General features: G+C 42.1%; 1 protein-coding gene across 5 annotated transcripts in view; it reads left to right on the top strand.

Moving 5' to 3' along the window:
* LOC140201721 (uncharacterized) overlaps positions 1–17,879 on the top strand; it is a 191,358-nt gene that overhangs the window by 51,068 nt on the left and 122,411 nt on the right. For 4 of the 5 annotated variants that reach the window (XM_072266287.1, XM_072266290.1, XM_072266285.1 and 1 more), the window contains exon 6: positions 3,405–3,446. The exons of the other annotated variant lie outside the window; for it this stretch is intronic. In XM_072266287.1, coding sequence (XP_072122388.1) covers positions 3,405–3,446 — 42 coding nt within the window. The remainder of the gene's footprint in view (positions 1–3,404; positions 3,447–17,879) is intronic. 5 annotated transcript variants of the gene reach the window in all.

Here is a 17,879-nt window from a genome sequence, read left to right as displayed (position 1 = left end):
GCGGCCCGGTGGTTGGGGACCGCTGCTGTACAATGTTGGAGAATGCATGGACACGCACTTTGGTGTTTGAAATAAACGTGTAGACTATTTTCTACACGTTTGGTGTGTAGTGTACTGTCTGCTCTTTATACCAATAATTTGTAGCAGGGTAATGAATCACTCGGTATCCACAGAGGGTTTGTGGGGTGGGGGGGGGGGTTGCACTTGCGCGTTAATCTCACACTTTTGGTGGGGCCGAAGATTGCCTTCCCCAGACTTACGCAGCCGACAGAATCAGAGTGTTTTAGGAGTTACAAACATAACTGATTTGTTCATAGATTCCTTGAGATTCAATAAAATTTGCTACATGTTCCTTTTAATCCTGATACATGAAGCACGCCTCTATTTATCGGTAAGAATTAATCATTACTTTAAACAGACAGGCGAAGTGTTTTGCGCCAATCTTTACAGAAGTAGGCTTGCCTTGAAAATAACGATTACAATTATTTTTCTTCTGTTGGAGCAACTACTTCTTAGACTACTGCATCTCTTTCGACAAAAGGTAAAATGCTTCATGTCTTCATGTCTCCTATAAGTGATCGCACGGCATAGAGGAGGCTCTTGGGGCTATTAAGGAGGAGAAGGGAATTGCTTCGCAACAGTGTTTCATTAAAAATGTATTTCTGCTGAGCAATGGCTTCGTCAACTTTAACTTTCAGATAGGGTAGTAAAGACGGAACATGTAATGATGTATGTTGATGTGCCTGGGCTTCTCTACGATGCTGTTCAGAAGTATTTGGGCTGCAGGCATAGATCGCATTGAAACCCACTTGATACTTAAGGGGCAGGAAATGCAGAGGGTCTTTCCAGTCGCAGGGAAATCTTAAATCCGCAAGAAAAGCCTCAGAATGAAGAGACGTATGTTTAGAAATGAAGTGAGGAAGGTAATCTTCATCCAGTTGGTCGTGAATCTCTGGAGTTCGTCGCCACACAAATGCAATGTATTTTCTTTTGCTTGTAACTCGATTGTATTGTTCTCTTGCAATATGTAGCATCTAGAGAGCTGAATGTATAGAGGCTGTTAGGGCATAACTGGAGATATGGAATACAGCAAATTAATTACAGCAGCAACCAGTCTTCATATCTGAATTGAATTGTAGATTGAATTTCAGATGTAGCTTCAGGAAGACCAAAGAAATGCAGATATGGGGATTGGTGTAGAGTTAAAATAAGTTGGACAAGTCGATACTGTATTCATGTTAGAAGGTTGGTAATAATTCAGTCGAAATATGAATAAATGTTCCTCTAAACTGAGTTTGGCCTTAAAGTGCCAGCACAAGGTCATGTCAAAATGGAAATAGGAGTTTGAACTGAAATGGAGAGCCACCTGGACATCCAGCATTTTGAGACAGACAGGGAGAAGGTACACGACAAAGCGGAGTCTCAGTTTGCGTCAGTTCACTGATGTACTTGGTAGCACGCACTAACAGAGAGTGCCCCCGCATGTAGGAGGCCCAAAGGATTCACCGCATGATCAATTGCCTGCATGTGCATCTGCCACATTATCGCAATTGATCCAAAGAATCCGAAGATCTGATACATTGTACAGTCAGTGCCTGTTGACTAGGCAGCGATGGCTAACAACAGAGGAGATCCTTGGCGTATTGGCAGTCTTGTTGTCGAAATATGGTGCTTGACCCTACGTCTTGTGACTGTTGTGGTGAACGATAATGATAATGAACAGTAGACAGCCCTGCAGGCTGTCCACACGGTGTCCACAGACCTCTGATGCCCTATTATGCTCGTACTGTCGAAGCTGCAGACGGTCGGCACCTCCAGGCTTGGTAAGCACCCAGGCCGGGCAATGTCTGTTTCGCAGCTGTCCTTAATCTAGTGGCCTTACTGACCGGACCTATTCAGGCTGGGAAAGATGGATGAATGATGTACAAACGACTGCTGAGAGTAAACCATCAGTCATTTTAACAAGATAGCTGCAATCCGTCACCGGTATATTAGCGAAGGATGTGTGAACTTGATTAGACATTTGTTGTATGAAGATTTCTTTAAAAATAAAACAAGGATAGTGAATTCAACCAGAGACAGCATATAGTCTAATAGCTCCAATGGCTTAGGAACACCGCGGCTGGACAAGAGAATGACTGTCTGGCGCACTCAGACTCCAAGAGTCCAAGAACCTGTAAAAGGTGAGTATTCTGAAATCGGTATTTATCATGTGTAGGTGGGAGTTCTAGTTGACTCACCATTCTCACAAACATGCAGTTGCTTGGCGATACTTTCACCTACAAATATATGATGCCGTAGGCGCTGATTCATTGCAGCCTGAATTTGACTTCGCCTTCTAAAAGCCAAGCAACGTCATTTTGCTCCCAAATCTCCGGCAGTTTCAAAGCGACTACATTGGCCGACATGTCAATATCTCTGGAATCATCCCAGAGCATCGGGGTCTCCAATGTCGGTTTTCACAAATAAGTGCGCATCTCGCTAAACATGAAAAAATCAAAAATAAGGCAGGCATCGTCCAGCTCACTGCTTATCTTACAGTTAATTTTGTCTTTCAGGTTAATTTTATCTATCAGTGTGTAATGCCCTGGTTCATATTTCTTTAAACTGTTGAAGATCTATATTTCATATTGTGCTGTTCTTTGCAAGCTGCTTTTTTGGGTTACTATTGAAGATAAGGGATAGGAGAATTTTGTTCCATCCAATTAGGATGGCTGGATTAAGGGATGATTTCTCTGGTGAGGGACACTAAGGTTGGGCTTGGGGCTATGGTTAAGGGGAAGAAGAGAGAAGATGCCGGAGAGAAGAGATCGTAGGATTCGACCTGGAGCGGTGCCATGATTCAACAAAGCTCGATGTGAGATGGAATGAGGATTGACGAAGGGGAAACCGTGAGCTCCAACTTCTGCACAGTGGACTGTGTCGTTAAAAAAGGCCCTTTTTCTTTTTTTGCTCTTTCTTTACTAACCTTTCAGTCAAATGAAGAATTATAAAGCTAAATATTTTAATGGTAGGTTGTGGCAGTCTATTATTTCATGGCACTTATTTGTAACAGAATAATGAATTAGTCGGCATCCACAGGGCGTTTGGCGGGTTGGGGTGGGTGGGTTTATGTGTTAATCTCGTACTTTGGTGGGGCCGGAGATTGCCTTCCCTAGATTTACGCAGCCGACAGAATCAGAGTGTTTCTGGAGTTACAAACTTAACTGATTTGTTCATAGATTCCTTGAGATTCAATAAAATTTACTGCATGTTCCACTTAATCCTGATGCATGACGCACGCCTCTATTTGTCGGTACTGAATTAATTATTACTTTAAAAAGATAGGAGAAGTGGTTTGCACCAATCTTTACATAAGTAGTTTTGCCTTGAAAATAACAATTACTTTTATTTTTCTTCTGTAGGTGCAATAACTTCTCAGACTACTCAATCTCCTTTGACAACAGGTAAATTGTTCATTTTGATACAATTTATGCTTCATGTCTCTTATAAGTGATTGCATCTGCATAGAGGAGGCAGTTGCGGCCATTAAGGCGGGGAAGGGAATTGCTTCGCAACAGCGTTTCATTCAAAAATGTATTTCTGCTGAGCAATTCTTCCTTAAGTTTAACTTTCAGGTAGGGTGGTAGAGACGGCACATGTAATGATGTCTGTTACATACACACAAAAAATGCTGGTGAGCGCAGCAGGCCAGACAGCATCTATAGGAAGAGGTACAGTCGACGTTTCGTGCCGGGGCCCTTCGTCAGGACTAACTGAAAGAAGAATTAGTAAGAGATTAGAAAGTGGGAGGGGAGGCGGAGATCCGAAATGATAGGAGAAAACAGGAGGGGAGAGGTGGATTTAAGAGCTGGAGAAGGGAAAGGATCATGGGACGGAAAGCCTGGGGATAAAGAGAAGCGGGGAGAGGAGCCCGGAGGGTGGAGAGCAGGGAAGGAGTTATAGTGAGGGAGAAAAATGAGAGAGAGAAAAAAGGAGGGAAAAATAAAAAAATATGTAAAATAAATAAATAAGGGATGGGGTGTGAAGGGGATGAGGAGCATTAACGGAAGTCAGAGAAGTCAATATTCATGCCATCAGGTTGGAGGCTACACAGACGGAATATAGGGTGTTGTTCCTCCAACCTGAGTGTGGCTTCATCTTGACAGTAGAGGAGGCCGTGGATAGACATATCAGAATGGGAATGGACGTGGAATAAAAATGTGTGGCACTGAGAGATCTTGCTTTCTCTGGTGGACAGAACGTAGGTGTTCAGTGAAACGGTCTCCCAGTCTGCGTCGGGTCTCGCCAATATATAGAAAGCCGCACTGTGAGCACAGTACGCAGTATATCACCCCAGCCGACTCACAGGTGAAGTGTTGCCTCACCTGCGTCTCCGCCGCATCTGCTTCCAGGATGAGGCTTTTCAGTCCAGGACGAAGGAGATGTCTTCTTTACTAGCTCTTACTAGCTTACTATCTCTTAGTAGCTCTTCCTTCAGTTAGTCCTGACGAAGGGTCTCGGCCCGAAACGTCGACTGTACCTCTTCCTAGAGGTGCTGCCTGGCCTGCTGCGTTCAGCAGCAACTTTGATGTGTGTGGCCGGATTAAGGGTTGGTTTCTCTAGTGAGGGACACTAAGGGTGGGCTTTGGGTATTGTTAAGGGGAAAAAGAGAGAAGATGCCGGAGAGAAGAGATCATAGAATTCGACCTGGAGCAGTGCCATGATTCAACAAAGCCCAATGTGAGATGAAAGGAAGATTGACGAAGAGGAAACCTTGAGCTCCAACTTCTGCACAGTAGACTGTTTCATTAAAAAAGGCCCTTTTCCTTTTTTGCTCTTTCTTTACTAACCATTCAGTCAGATGAAGAACTATAAAGCTACATATTTTAATGGTATGTTGTGCTCTGTCTGTTATTTCATGGTACATATTCGTAATTGGGTAATGAATCAGTCGTCATCCACAGAGGGTTTGGGGTGTCGGAGTGGGCCTGCGTGTTAATCTCACACTTTTGGTGGGGCCGGAGATTGTCTTCCCCAGATTTACGCAGCTGACGGGATCAAAGTGTTTCAGGAGTTACAAGCATAACTGATTTGTTCATAGATTCCTTCAGATTCAGTAAAATTTTTCTACATGTTCCTCTTAATCCTGATGCACGAAGCACGCTTCAATTTATCAGTCCAGAATTAATCATTACTTTAAACAGATAGGGGAAGTGTTTTTGTGCCAACGTTTACAGAAGCAGATTCTCAATTCAAAATAACAATTAGTTTTATTTTTCTTTTCTTGCTGCAATCATTTCCCAGACTACTAAACATCCTATGAGAACATCTTCAGATAAAATGTTCCTTGCGATACAGTTTACGCTTCCTGACTTTTGTAAATGATTCTACCTTGAAAGAGTAGATTGCTGAGGCTAAATAGTTTTGGTTAGTTGTCGAGATGTGGCCTAAGCGATCTGCTACACAACAATGTTTCAATCAGTAATTGCTTGACCCTGAGCAATAATTTTCTCAAGTCTGACTTAGAGGTCAAGTGGTAAAGACGGCACATTTAATGATGATCGTTGAGGTCCCTGGGCACTATAATATTCAGAAGTATAGGTGCTGCAGGCGCTGATCCCATTGAAATGTACTTTGTACATAAGGGCCGAGAAGTACAGAAAATCTTTCCATGAGTAGGAGAGTCTCGGATCCGATGGGCGAGTCTCAGAATGAAGAGGTTTATCTTTAGAAATGAAACGAGGAGCAATTCCTTCACTCAGATGGTCGTGAATCTGTGGGAATTATTACCACAGAAATGAAATGCATTTGTTTCCTTGATACTCAATTGTGTTATTGTTCTGGTCTTTTCATTGTTCTCTTGCAGTTAACTGTATCCAGGGAGGTGAAGGTAGAAAGACTGTTAGGGAATAAGATGGAGATATGGAATGCAGGAACTATTAATTTCAATAGCACCCAGTCTTCAGGTCTGAATATGGATTGTGGATTGAATTTAAGAGGCAACTCCATGAAGGCCAGGGAGAAGCAGTGGTTGGGCTGGGAGGGGTTAGAAATGACCAGAATTGGAGAAATCGATCTTCATGTCATAAGATTGGAGGCAATCAGTCAGAATATGAAGTGTTGCAGCTGTTATCTGAGTTTGGCCTCAAAATGCCCGTGCAATGTCATGTCAAAATGGAAATAGGTGGTTAAATTGAAAGGGGTAGCCTTTGCGAGATCTAGCCCTTTGCAACAGAGAGCGCAATGGTACTTGTTCAAAATGAACCCTCATTTTGTGTTGTCTCTTACCTTAAAAGCACATATGTGACTTCTCGTGACGCCATGACTCAGCATTGACCTGCCTCGCATTCCCTCCCACAAAACTTGAGGAATAATAGCTGTTAAGTTACTTTTGACCATCTATGAAAGTTAATTTTGCTAAGGAAAGAGCAGAGGAAGATGAGTATGGCGTCTCGGACTTCAAAACACAGTGGAAATCAAGAAATACGAAGAGAAAGCAAGGACAAAAAGACACGGCTAGCGTAGAATAGGCCGAAGCTAGCAAAGACGAAGAGGAGAAAATTATGGCCGTGATACTACGTGAGTTGAAAAAGCTGAGAAAAGAAAAGCAAGAGGGTGGTGAGAAAGGAGACATGGTGGGGTTTGTCAAACAGTTAATTAAAACGAAGCCTCGGCTGCCAGAATATTTAAACACACAGATTGAGAGAGCCCAGCAATCTCTGATCGCAAACCCGGCGCCCTCTGCACCACCGCGCTCGGTCATTGTACGCTTCCTGGATTATACAGTGAAAGAGGCAGTACTGCGTCAAGAATGGGCTCAAAAACAAGTTACTTTTCTAGGCAGTCATTTATATTGATCAGGACTACTCTCCTGTGGTCCAGAGAAGAAGAGCAAAAGTCCGCGCCGTGATCAAATAGCTAAAGGAGAAAGGTGTACAAGCAAGTGTCGCTTCCCAGCACAGATGAGAATTAGCTTGGATGCTGGGGTGAAGACCTTTCCTTCCTTGATTGAAGCCTTACCTACACTGAACAACCCGGGCATCTCTGTGCCGGTGAGTGGGAGGGGGATGCTGGAGCAGCGACTCATCATCGAGGTATGGCAGGTGCAGCAGAGGGGGCGAGGAGGAGGGAGCGCTGCGCTCTCGGAGGCAGACACGAAAGCTTTCCTGACATAAGAAGAGGACGATTACATTTTCTCTTTCAAAGAAGGAGATGTTATGAACGGTGTCTTCTTTGGATTGATTAATAATTTCTGGTTGTGAGTAATATTTTACGTCTTCGCCAAAATGTACAGCTATTTACTAGCGTAATTGACGTATTTTGATATACAATACAGTTCCGTGGGGTAGGGGGCGAGTTAAAATTTGTTAAGCAGACAGAAAAGGAAAAGGAATCGCCAAGGGAGGGCAACAACTCAGCCAGGGGAATATGTTTTCTCTGTGGTTTGTAGTTATGACAGCACTGTGTGCCTGTTACCCAGAGAGAAGCGCGTGTCATTACTCTCTGCCTAATTATCATCAAGGGTTGGTCTTGATAAGAGGAAAAGCAGTTATAATAATTTGTTTTATCAGGAATTTTAAAAGACGAATTGGGTTTCTGGAAGTCTTGTTTGGTTTTGTTGTGTCTTGTGAGTTACATTCTTTTGTAAATAGTTTTCTAGGCATTGGCAGGTCAGCACAAGTTTTTGTGTTATTATACGATAAAAATGCCGGGTTTGGTTGAAGGTGGGAAGGGGATGGTGATGAGGTAAGAGAGACATTGTATCATGGCCACTTTGAACATAATTAGTATGATATTAATTGAATCAATCGCCTCATTTAAAGGGAAAAAAACATTGACTCAGTTGAAACAAACATAACTGCCCTATAGCTCTATTACACGAAACAGGTTTAGGAGACATGGAACACAAAAAAGTAAAAAGAGAGTGGGTAGATCAAGTCTATTATTCATGTTGCCCTAATAGTAGAAAGAGAGGAGTTGCAATGTTAATTAACAGATCAATTTATTTCGTGGTGGAAAAAAAGTTTAAAGACAAGCAGGGTAGATATGTGTTAGATTTGGGCTCGATGGGAGGTGAAGAATTTATTATCATGAGCATCTATGCAGCGAATGAAGATAACCCCACCTTTTTCTAAGAAGTAGTTTTATTACTTGCCAGGGAGCTTGAGGTACTGTTATAGTTGGAGGAGACTTCAATTATATTCTTATTAGGAGTTCGGATAAATTACCTGGGAGTGGGGAACCCCTGAGCAGGAAGTCTAAAGCAGTAAAAATTATGTTGGACGAGCTTGGGGTGGTTGATGGCTGGCGAGCATTAAATCCAGGTGCCAGGGATTTTAGTCATATATTAAGAGCCCATGGCTCATATTCAAGAATAAACCTTCTTTGCATTCCAAAGAAGGATCTACATCAGGGGAAGGAATCTGTTATTGAGCCCATTATATTGTCAGATCATGCATTGTTAGACTCGTACTGGAAGTAGGCTCTGAGCGGCACTTCAAATATTGGAGACTCAATGTTTCCACGTTGATGGACCCCTCTTCTTTTGATCAACTAAAACAATGCAATGAGGAATATTTTGTGACAAATGACAATGGGGAGGTTTCCCCCTCGAAAGTACCGAACCAAAAAATATAATCAGTTACAAATGGAAATAAAAAGATTAGAACAAAGGCACAAATTAACACCGAACAAGGATGTTTAGAAAAACCTCCAAAAGTGCAGGGATGCCTTGAATGAGTTGCTCACATATAAAGCGGAAGGAGAACTTAGATACACAAATCAAAAGTATTATGAGATGGGGAATGGGGCCAGCCGTCTATTAGCATTTCAGTTGAGAAAGGCAGAATCTAACAGAGATGTACCAAAAATTAGATATCCTTTAATTATCTCCGAGGTTTCAAACCCTAACGATGTAGCAGAGGCATTTAGGGCCTCTTATAAAGATCTGCATGATTTTTCGGATCCACCACAAACGAAAGGCAAGCTGGACGAACTTTTCAGAGACATCTGTATAAACAAACTTTCAGAAAGTGAGATTGTTTCACTCAGAACTAGAAATAAAAGATGCTATTAAAACACTTAAAAACAATAAATCTCTGGGTACGGATGGATTTCCGGGTGAGTTCTAAAAGATATTTACAACAGAACTTACTCCAGTTTTATGTAAAGTTTTTAATTATGCTCTGAATGAACATGCCCCCCCCCCCACGGTGACCTGGTCTGAAGCAATCATATCGGTAATCCACAAGGATGGAAAGGAACCTATAGCATTTAGTCCATACAGAGCAATCAGCCTGTTTGGTACTGATGTGAAGATTCTTTGTTCTATTGTAGCAAAGAGACTACAGAATATATAGGAAAACTGATTAATCCAGATCAAACTGATTTATTCCAGGTCGCCAGGGAGCAAATAATGTTAGAAGAGCTTTAAATATCCAGTCTTCAGCACAGAGGTCCATCCACCCTTCAATGCTTCTTAGCTTAGATGCCGAGAAGACACTTGATAAGGAGGATTGGATATATTTAGACTATACTTTAGAATAAAATGGGTTTTAATGCAATATTTCGAAGTTGGATGAAGACACTGAATAAAGATCCAATTGCCAGGGTTAGAGTAAATGGATACTTTTCCAATTTCTCCAGGTTCAAAAGGGGAACCAGACAGGGATGTCCCCTATCCCGATATTACTTGCCTTAATCATCGAACCACTGGCCGAGTTAATAAGACAAAATGAGCAAATTGAGGGTATAACAGATAAAGGAGGTATAACACATAAGATAGCTTTATTTGCAGATGACGTTCTTCTCTTTATAAAGAACCTTCTTTCATCAGTTCCCCCGCTTATACAATGCTTGAGAAGCTATGGAGAAGTCTCTGGATACCAAGTTAACGAAGTGAAATCTGAAACTAAGTTGATTACAGGGACCTGGCCAACCAGCTCGATGATGAAGTGACTTTTCGTTGGCCAAAACAGGACTTTAGGTATTTGGGGGTTAGTTTATCTCATAGTTCCTCCCAGCTCTTTGCAGCCAATTATAATAAACTTATTAATCAGGTGAGGAGAGATCTTGAACATTGGGAGATGCTTCCTTTATCGTTGGTAGGTAGAGTAGAGCTGATCAGGATGAATATTTTGCCCAGGTTTCTTTTTCCTTGCCGTGCTCTACCCATAATAGTTCCTATATCTACTTTTAAAATGTTGGATAGACTCATCAGTAGGTTTACATGGCAGAAAAAGAGGCCCAGGGTGAGACTAAAAGTATTATACTCAAATAAAAAACAGGCAGGTTTAGCTTTACCTCATTTAAAGACCTATTATTGGGCTGCCCAGATAAGAGCAATTGTGTCAAGGATCAGAGAAGACATCGATTCAAGGCGAGTTCACATAGAGCAAAAATCAGTTGGTGAGTTACCTTTAGCAGCTCTTCCCTTTTTAAGTCTAAGCATGTGTAAGAATGTCGAGACTCGGAATGAATGGGTTAACTGTACTTTGAAAGTATGGGATAGAATTAGGGAAAAAATAGATCTTCCAAGGACTGTATCAAGGGCAACCAGAATTGCATTCATTTCAGATTTTATTTCAGCGAGACTGGATTCTGGTTTTAACAGGTGGGCATAAAGAGGCCTGGTTCTTGTGGACCAAATGTTCGATGGTGAGGCACTTAAATCTTTCTCCCAGCTCTAAAATGAATTTGACCTTGTATCAAATGACTTTTATAGATTCCTCTAAATTAGACATTACCTTACTTTACACAAAGAATGGAACAATCTTAAAATACATCCAAATAACTTGGAAAAAAATTTGGACAGAGATCATCATGGGTAGGACGCAATCCCAGAAAATTGTATTTTGTATATATAAAAAATACACCTGGATACAATGGATAACACGTTAGATGTTAAACGTAAGTGGGAATTGAAGGTAAATACCGTAATAGAAGAGGAAGAGTGGGAGAGGTTTTGGGAGTCATGGCATAAATGCTTGAATAGTCCCAACTGGAGGGAATTTGCTTGGAAAATAAGGATATGGTAGTGTAACACCCCGTTGGTAATATTATTATATGGAGAAAAAAATAGTAGACTTTGCTGGAGAGAAATTAAGGGAATTTCTTACAATTTCCTGGGTTATCTCTACTCCCTTTCTTGAACAAGCGAATTACATTTGCAACCGTCTAATCCAATGGTACCTCTCCCATCTCTATTGATGATACGAAGATCATCGACAGAGGTTCAACAATTTCCTCCCTCACTTCCCACAGTAGCCTGGAGTAGATGTCGTCCAGTCCAGCGAGTTATCTAAATTAATGCTTTGCAAAAGCTCCATCACAGCCTCTTTCTTAATGTCTTTACGCTCAAGCGTTTCACTCCGCGGTGTCATCCCCACAATTGCCAAGGTCCTTTTCACTGGTGAATACTGAAGAAAAGTATTTATTACCTCTGCTACATCCTCAGACTCCATGCACATCTTTCCACTCTCGCTCCTGATTTGTCTATTCTCACACGGCTCATCTTCTTTCTCTTCACATACTTGTAGAATGCCTTGGGGTTTTCCTTAATCCTGCTCGCCAAGGCCTTCTCGTGACCTCTTCTCGCTCTCTTAATTTCATTCTTGAGATCCTTCTCAGCACCCTTGTAACTATACCTAGTTTCTTGAACCTTTCGCAAGCTTTTCTTTTCCTTTTAACTAGATTTACTAGATTCTTTGTACAGCACGGCTCTTTAACTCTACCATCCTTTCCCTGCTTCTATGGAACATGCCTTTGCAGAACGACATGGAAATATTCCCTGAACATTTGCTCCCAATCTAATTTCCCAAGTTCCTGCATAATAGCATCATATTTCCTCCATCCCAAATAATTTTTTCCCAGTTCCTCTCTAGCCCTATGGTAAAGGAGATTGAATTGTGATCACTACCTCCAAAATGCTCTTCCACTGATAGATCTGACACCTGACCAAGTTCATTTCCCAATACCAGTTCAGGTAGAGCCGTTCCTGTAGTTAGAGTATCTATATATTGCATCAGGAAACCTTCCTAAACACACCTAACAAACTTCATCCCATCTGAACCCCTTACTAGGGAGATGCCAGTTAATATTAGGAAAGTTAAAATCACCCATCATAACAACCCTGTTGGTATTACACCAATCCAAAATCTGTCTCCCTATCTGCCCGTCGATGTCTTTGTTACAATTGGGGCTACATGCAATTAACTAGGAGAAATATTGGTCCCTTTCTGTTTCTGATTTCCACCCACAATGACTTAGTAGAGACTACCTCCATGACTTCCTCATTTTCAATAGCCGTGATACTATCTCTGTTTAGCAAGCTTCCCCCCACCTCTTTTTGCCTCCCTCCCTGTCCTTTTTGAAACATAAAACTTGGAACACTCAGCAGCTATTCCCTGCCCCTGACTCATCCAAATCTCTGTAATAGCCACAACCTCATCCACCTTATTTCTGATATTCTTTGCATTAATATAGACACATCTCAAACCATCTGGCTGAGTGCACCTTTGCTCTATCATCTGCTGATCCTCCCCATAAACTCCCGAGAAGCTATCTCTACTTGTTCACTAACCAAAACACGAAAAATGAAATTGCTAGAGCTAGAAGGGGCCATGAGAAGGCCTTGGCGAGCAGAGTTAAGGAAAATCCCAAGGCATTCTACAAGCAGGTGAAGAGCAAATGAATGGACTGTGTGAGAATAGGAGCAGTCATGTGCAATAGCAGAAACGTTTGCATGGAGTCGGAGGGAGTAGCGGAGGTGCCTCATGAATACTTCCTTCAATATTCACCCGTCGTTTACCCTCTGTCTACCCATGACTGTGTCGCTCCTACAGCTACAATCTGCTATTTAAATTTGCTGACCACCCTACACTGAATGGCCTTATCTCAAATCATAATGAGGCAGCCTACAGAGAAGAAGACATCACCCTGCAGCAGTAGTGTCAAGAAAACATCATATCCCTCAATGTTGCAAGAACAAAGCAGGTGGTTGTGGACTTGAGGAATGGAGACAGGCTAACAGCTATTGACATCAATGGATCTGGTATGGTGAGGGTGAACAGCTTTAAGTTCTTCGGCATACAAATCACCAAGAATCTCATGTGGTCTGTACATAATGGCTGTGGCGTGAAAAAGGCACAACAACACCTCCTTCACTTCAGACTGTTGAAAAAGTTTGGTATGCCCCCCCCCCCCGCCACCCGAAATCCGAAGAATTTTCTACAGGGGCACAATTGAGAGCATCCTAACTGGCTGCATCACTGCTGGGTATGGGAACTATACCTTCCTCAATCGTAGGACTCTGCAGGGAGTGGTGTGGACAGCTCAGCGCATCTGTAGATGAGAACTTCCCACTATTCAGGACGTTTACAAAGACAAGCGTGTAAAAAAGACAGGTAGGATCATTGGGGATGCGAGTCAACCCAACCACAAACTGTTCCAGCTGCTACCATCCAGGAAACGGTATCGCAGCATAAAAGTCAGGACCAAAAGGCTCCGGGACAGATTTGTCCAGCATGCCATCAGACTGATTTATACATGATGGTACAATTGTATTTCTATGTTATATTGGCTGTCCTATTGTACATATTATTTATTATAAATTACTAGAAATGGCACATTGCACATTTAGAGACGTAACGTAAAGATTTTTTTACTCTTTATGTATATGAAGAATGAAATTGATAAAGTCAATTCAATTCATCTCAATTGACCAGGGAAAAGGACCTTAGCAATTGTGCAGATGACTTATTTGGACTGAAACGCCTGAGCATATATAGCCATCAACGAAGAAGATGTACTGCATCTTTTGAAAAACATTAAGTTAGATAAGTTACCGGGTCCCGCTGAGATATATTCCAGGTGACTGTAGAAAGCGAGGGAAGAGATTCCTGAGCCTCGAGGTATGATCTTTGCATCATCAAAAGGGGCGGGAGAAGTACAGGACGATTGCAGGCGCAAACACGAGGAAATCTGCAGATGCTGGAAATTCAAGCAAAACACACAAAATGCTGGTGGAAGACCAGGCAGCATCTATAGGAACAGGTACAGTCGACGTTTCGGGCCGAGACCCTTCGTCAGGTAAAGCACATTGATGTCGTGTATATGGATTTCAGTAAGGCACTTGATAAGCCCCATGCAAGGCTCACTCAGAAGGTAAGGAGGCATGGGATCCAAGGGGACCTTGCGCTGCGGACCCAGAATAGGCTTGCCCACAAAAGTCAAAGGGTGGTTGCAAATGTCTGGTACTCCTCATGGAGGTTGGGGACTAATGGTGTGCCGCAGGGATCTGTTCTGGGAAACCTCCTCTTCGTGAATTTTATAAATGACCTGGATGAAGAAGTAGAAGGCTGGGTTCGTAAGTTTGCTGTTGACACAAAAGTTGGGGTTGTTTTGGATAGTGTGAAGGGTTGTCAGATGTAGAGCAGAAATAGTGATAGGATACAGTACTGGGCTGAGAAGTGGCAAATGGAGATCTACGCAGATAGGAGTGCAGTGGTTGATGTTCATAGGTCAAATTTGAAGTCAGAATATAATATTAATGATAAGTCTTTTGGAGTGTTGTAGTGTGGAAGATTAGAGAGATCTTGGGGTCCGTGTCCACTGGTCACTCAAAGCTGCTGTGCAGGTTGACAGTGGTTTTAAGAATGCGTGTGGTGTGTTGGCCTTCACCAACCATGGGACTGAGTTCAAGAGCCGTGAGGATATGTTACTTGGAAGTAGGTACAGGGGAATGCCAAAGATAAGTCTTTCAGGCAGAGGATGTTGGTACAGCCACCGATGATGACAGAGACTCTTAGAGAGGTACATGGAGCTTAGAAAAATAAAGGGCTATGCGGTAGGGAAATTCTAGGCAGTTTCCTGAGTAGGTTACATGGTCGGCACAACATTGTGGGCAGAAGAACATGTAATTCGCGATGGATTTCTATGTCCTATGTTCGAAACCTCTCCTATCCATGGGCCTATCTACATCTAGATATCCAATTCATGGACCTGTCTAATTACTTTGTAGGATGCCTACCTGGAAGATAGTTCTTCGATGGGAGTTCAGTAAGATCCTCTCACTCTCCCCCTTTATGATCGCTGCTGCCCTCCGACTCTTCAACCATGTACTCATGCAGACTCACTATGAAAGCCACATATACCTTTCCCACCCACATGCCTTCGGGTTACAGCTTCTAGTGAGTCCTCCTTCCACTCCTCACATTTGTTCTGGCATCTTCCCCCTTTCTTCCTGGTGCTGAAAGAGGGTTCGGCATGAAACATTGACTGTTTATTCGTTTCCATAGATAATGCCTGACCTGCTCTGAGTTCCTCCAGCATTTTGCATTTGTTCGTCTGGAGTTCCAGCATCTGCAGAATCTCTTGTGTTTATGACTTTTCTAGATGTCGTGACTATTGTGGAACATAAAACGAGAATGCAAAATGTTAACCCAAAGACAAAGAAGGGAAGGTTGTATGTGATCAATTTGGGAGATTGTGACTCTTGAGGAAGAACTCTGAAGAATTTGTGCTCCATTCACATTTCGCTTCCTTCCACTCACTCATTTACAGGTCACGGATGAAGTGGGGTTTCAAAAAAACTCCTCTTAGCAGGTGCCGCTGTCTTCTGGCCTAGCTCAGGAGATCCGAACCTGGTATATTTTGTGCCATGGAATAAGATACAACTGCTGAGGTACAGCAAATATCCCTCAGATTGATTCCTAGGATGGAGTGGGTCAAGGGGTTGAAATCCTTTTAAGAAACATGAAGCAGGTTGACCAGATTAGAAGTTTAAATAGAAGGAAAGATCATCTCAATAAAGCTCCTGGTGTACTTCTTTGACTGTGTCTGCATCCAAGAGTCCACTAATCACGAGTGAGATGAGGATTCTCACATCCGTAGTGGGTAGAGGACCTTTGGGTTTCTGTATGCAAAGAGGCCAATAGCTCAAACTGAATTTCTTTTTCTCTTTAAAACTTAATTGAAAATTTAAAAAGTTGCTGGAATGCAGTATTCAGTGCCCATTTCAATTCCTGATTGACTAATATGTGGGGAGACAATACTTTCATCTGCTACCCCCTTTCTCCGTGATATTGAGTTCAGAACTCCAGAATATAGACACGTTGATACACCTCAGCATACAAAAATGCGACTCTATTTATTTATTATTATTATTTGTTTATTGATTGATTGATTGAGATAGAGTGTGGAATAGGACCTCGCAGTCCTTTTAGCTACTCAGCACTTCAACCCTCGATTTATCCCTAATCACAGGACATTCAAAGCAACTGGAACATCTTTGGACTGTGGGTGGAAATGTGAGGACCCGAAGTAAATGCACGCAGGATTGGGGAGAACATGCAAACACCTTACAGAGACCGGTGATATTTGAAGTCAGGTTGCTGGTATTGTAAAGTGTTGTGCTAAAGACTACGTGCTGCTGGTGGGATTCACAAATGTTTGAAGCCCTTGGCATTCTTCTAGTTGGGAATTCAGGAACTGAGGTGTTTTTAGAATGGTTAAGGCGGACAACTACAGTGTAATTTCCCAATGATACCCACTACAAATACCTGCAAAAAAAAAAAAATCTTACAGTGCATGAGATCGTTTGGTCTCATTCAGAATTGAGAATTATTGAAGTGGCATTCACCCGGACAAGTAGAGAACATCTGATTTCACTCCTACCTTGTGCTTTGAAGATTATGGAAAAGTTTTGGTGGTTGGTTAGGGGTAGCATGCTTACCACAATGGTGTTTAGGTTGCGCTTATTCACATGCTATTGACAGTGGAGGCATCGGCATATAAAATGCAATTACACCATAAGTGGCATGGTGAGATATTAATATCTTAAAGTCTCCTGGATACAGTCCTAATGACCAGAGGAGAGCAAATGTGTGAAGTGCAGATACGATAAATAATGACATGAATTCAATATTAGTCTTAGAGAATTCACGGAAAATAACCTGATGGGGAGGAATAACATATTTGGAAAGCTGGTGTTAGAATATGGATAGTCACTATGTCACTCTTGACGGTCGAGGGGTTTGGTCTTGACTGATTAATTTTATTAAGGTATTTGAAGTAATATTACTTATTAATTAAGTACCGTGGTTGTTTTCGTCTACACTGACTTCGATAAGGCCTTTGTAAAGGTCCCCGAAGGAAGGTCGATCTGAAATGTTAAGACGAATAGTATCGAAGATGAGTTGGCAGAGTGGTTTGGTAAGAAAAGGGGGGTGTGATGGAGGAGGGTTGACTGTTTGATTCGAGGCCTGTTATGGGGATCCGCGCTGGGACCCAGACCGATTGTCATACCCCTTCACCACTTGGATATAAGGAGGGTCATCGTTGGCTATAGAATGAAATCAGTGAGCTAATAATTTTGGCAAAGTAACGGTGAATGCCTTTATCCGTGATGGAGTCTCAGGGCTGATACCACCAGATTCAGGATGGGATATGGGTATTCAACCATCAGACTCTTGAAGCAAAGAAGATAATTTCACTCAGTTCACTTGCCTCATCATTGGACTATCCCCACAACTTTCAAGGACCGTTTCATCTCATTTTCTCGATAAATATTATAATTTATTTCTCTTATATTTCTACAGTTTGTCGTCTTTTGCACACGCGTTGAATGCCCAAATTGATGTGGTCATTCATTGATCCTATTATGGTTGTTATTTTATTACGGGTTTATTGAGTATGCCCGCAAAAAAATGAATCTTAGTGTTGCAAGTAGACATATATGTACTTTGATAATAAATTTACTTAGAACTTTGCAAAGGGTAGCACGATACAAGTCGAGAGGGCAATAAGGACGAAACCTGGACCATGACATTATGGACGTTTGGGAAAGTTCAGGAATAGAGGAACGTTGGTGTACATGTCAAGGGATCTCTGAAGGGAAA

This window comes from Mobula birostris, chromosome 8, assembly GCF_030028105.1.
Source record: "Mobula birostris isolate sMobBir1 chromosome 8, sMobBir1.hap1, whole genome shotgun sequence".
In the NCBI taxonomy this organism is placed as follows: Eukaryota; Metazoa; Chordata; class Chondrichthyes; order Myliobatiformes; family Myliobatidae; genus Mobula; species Mobula birostris.
This window is presented reverse-complemented; position numbering and strand designations above follow the sequence as displayed.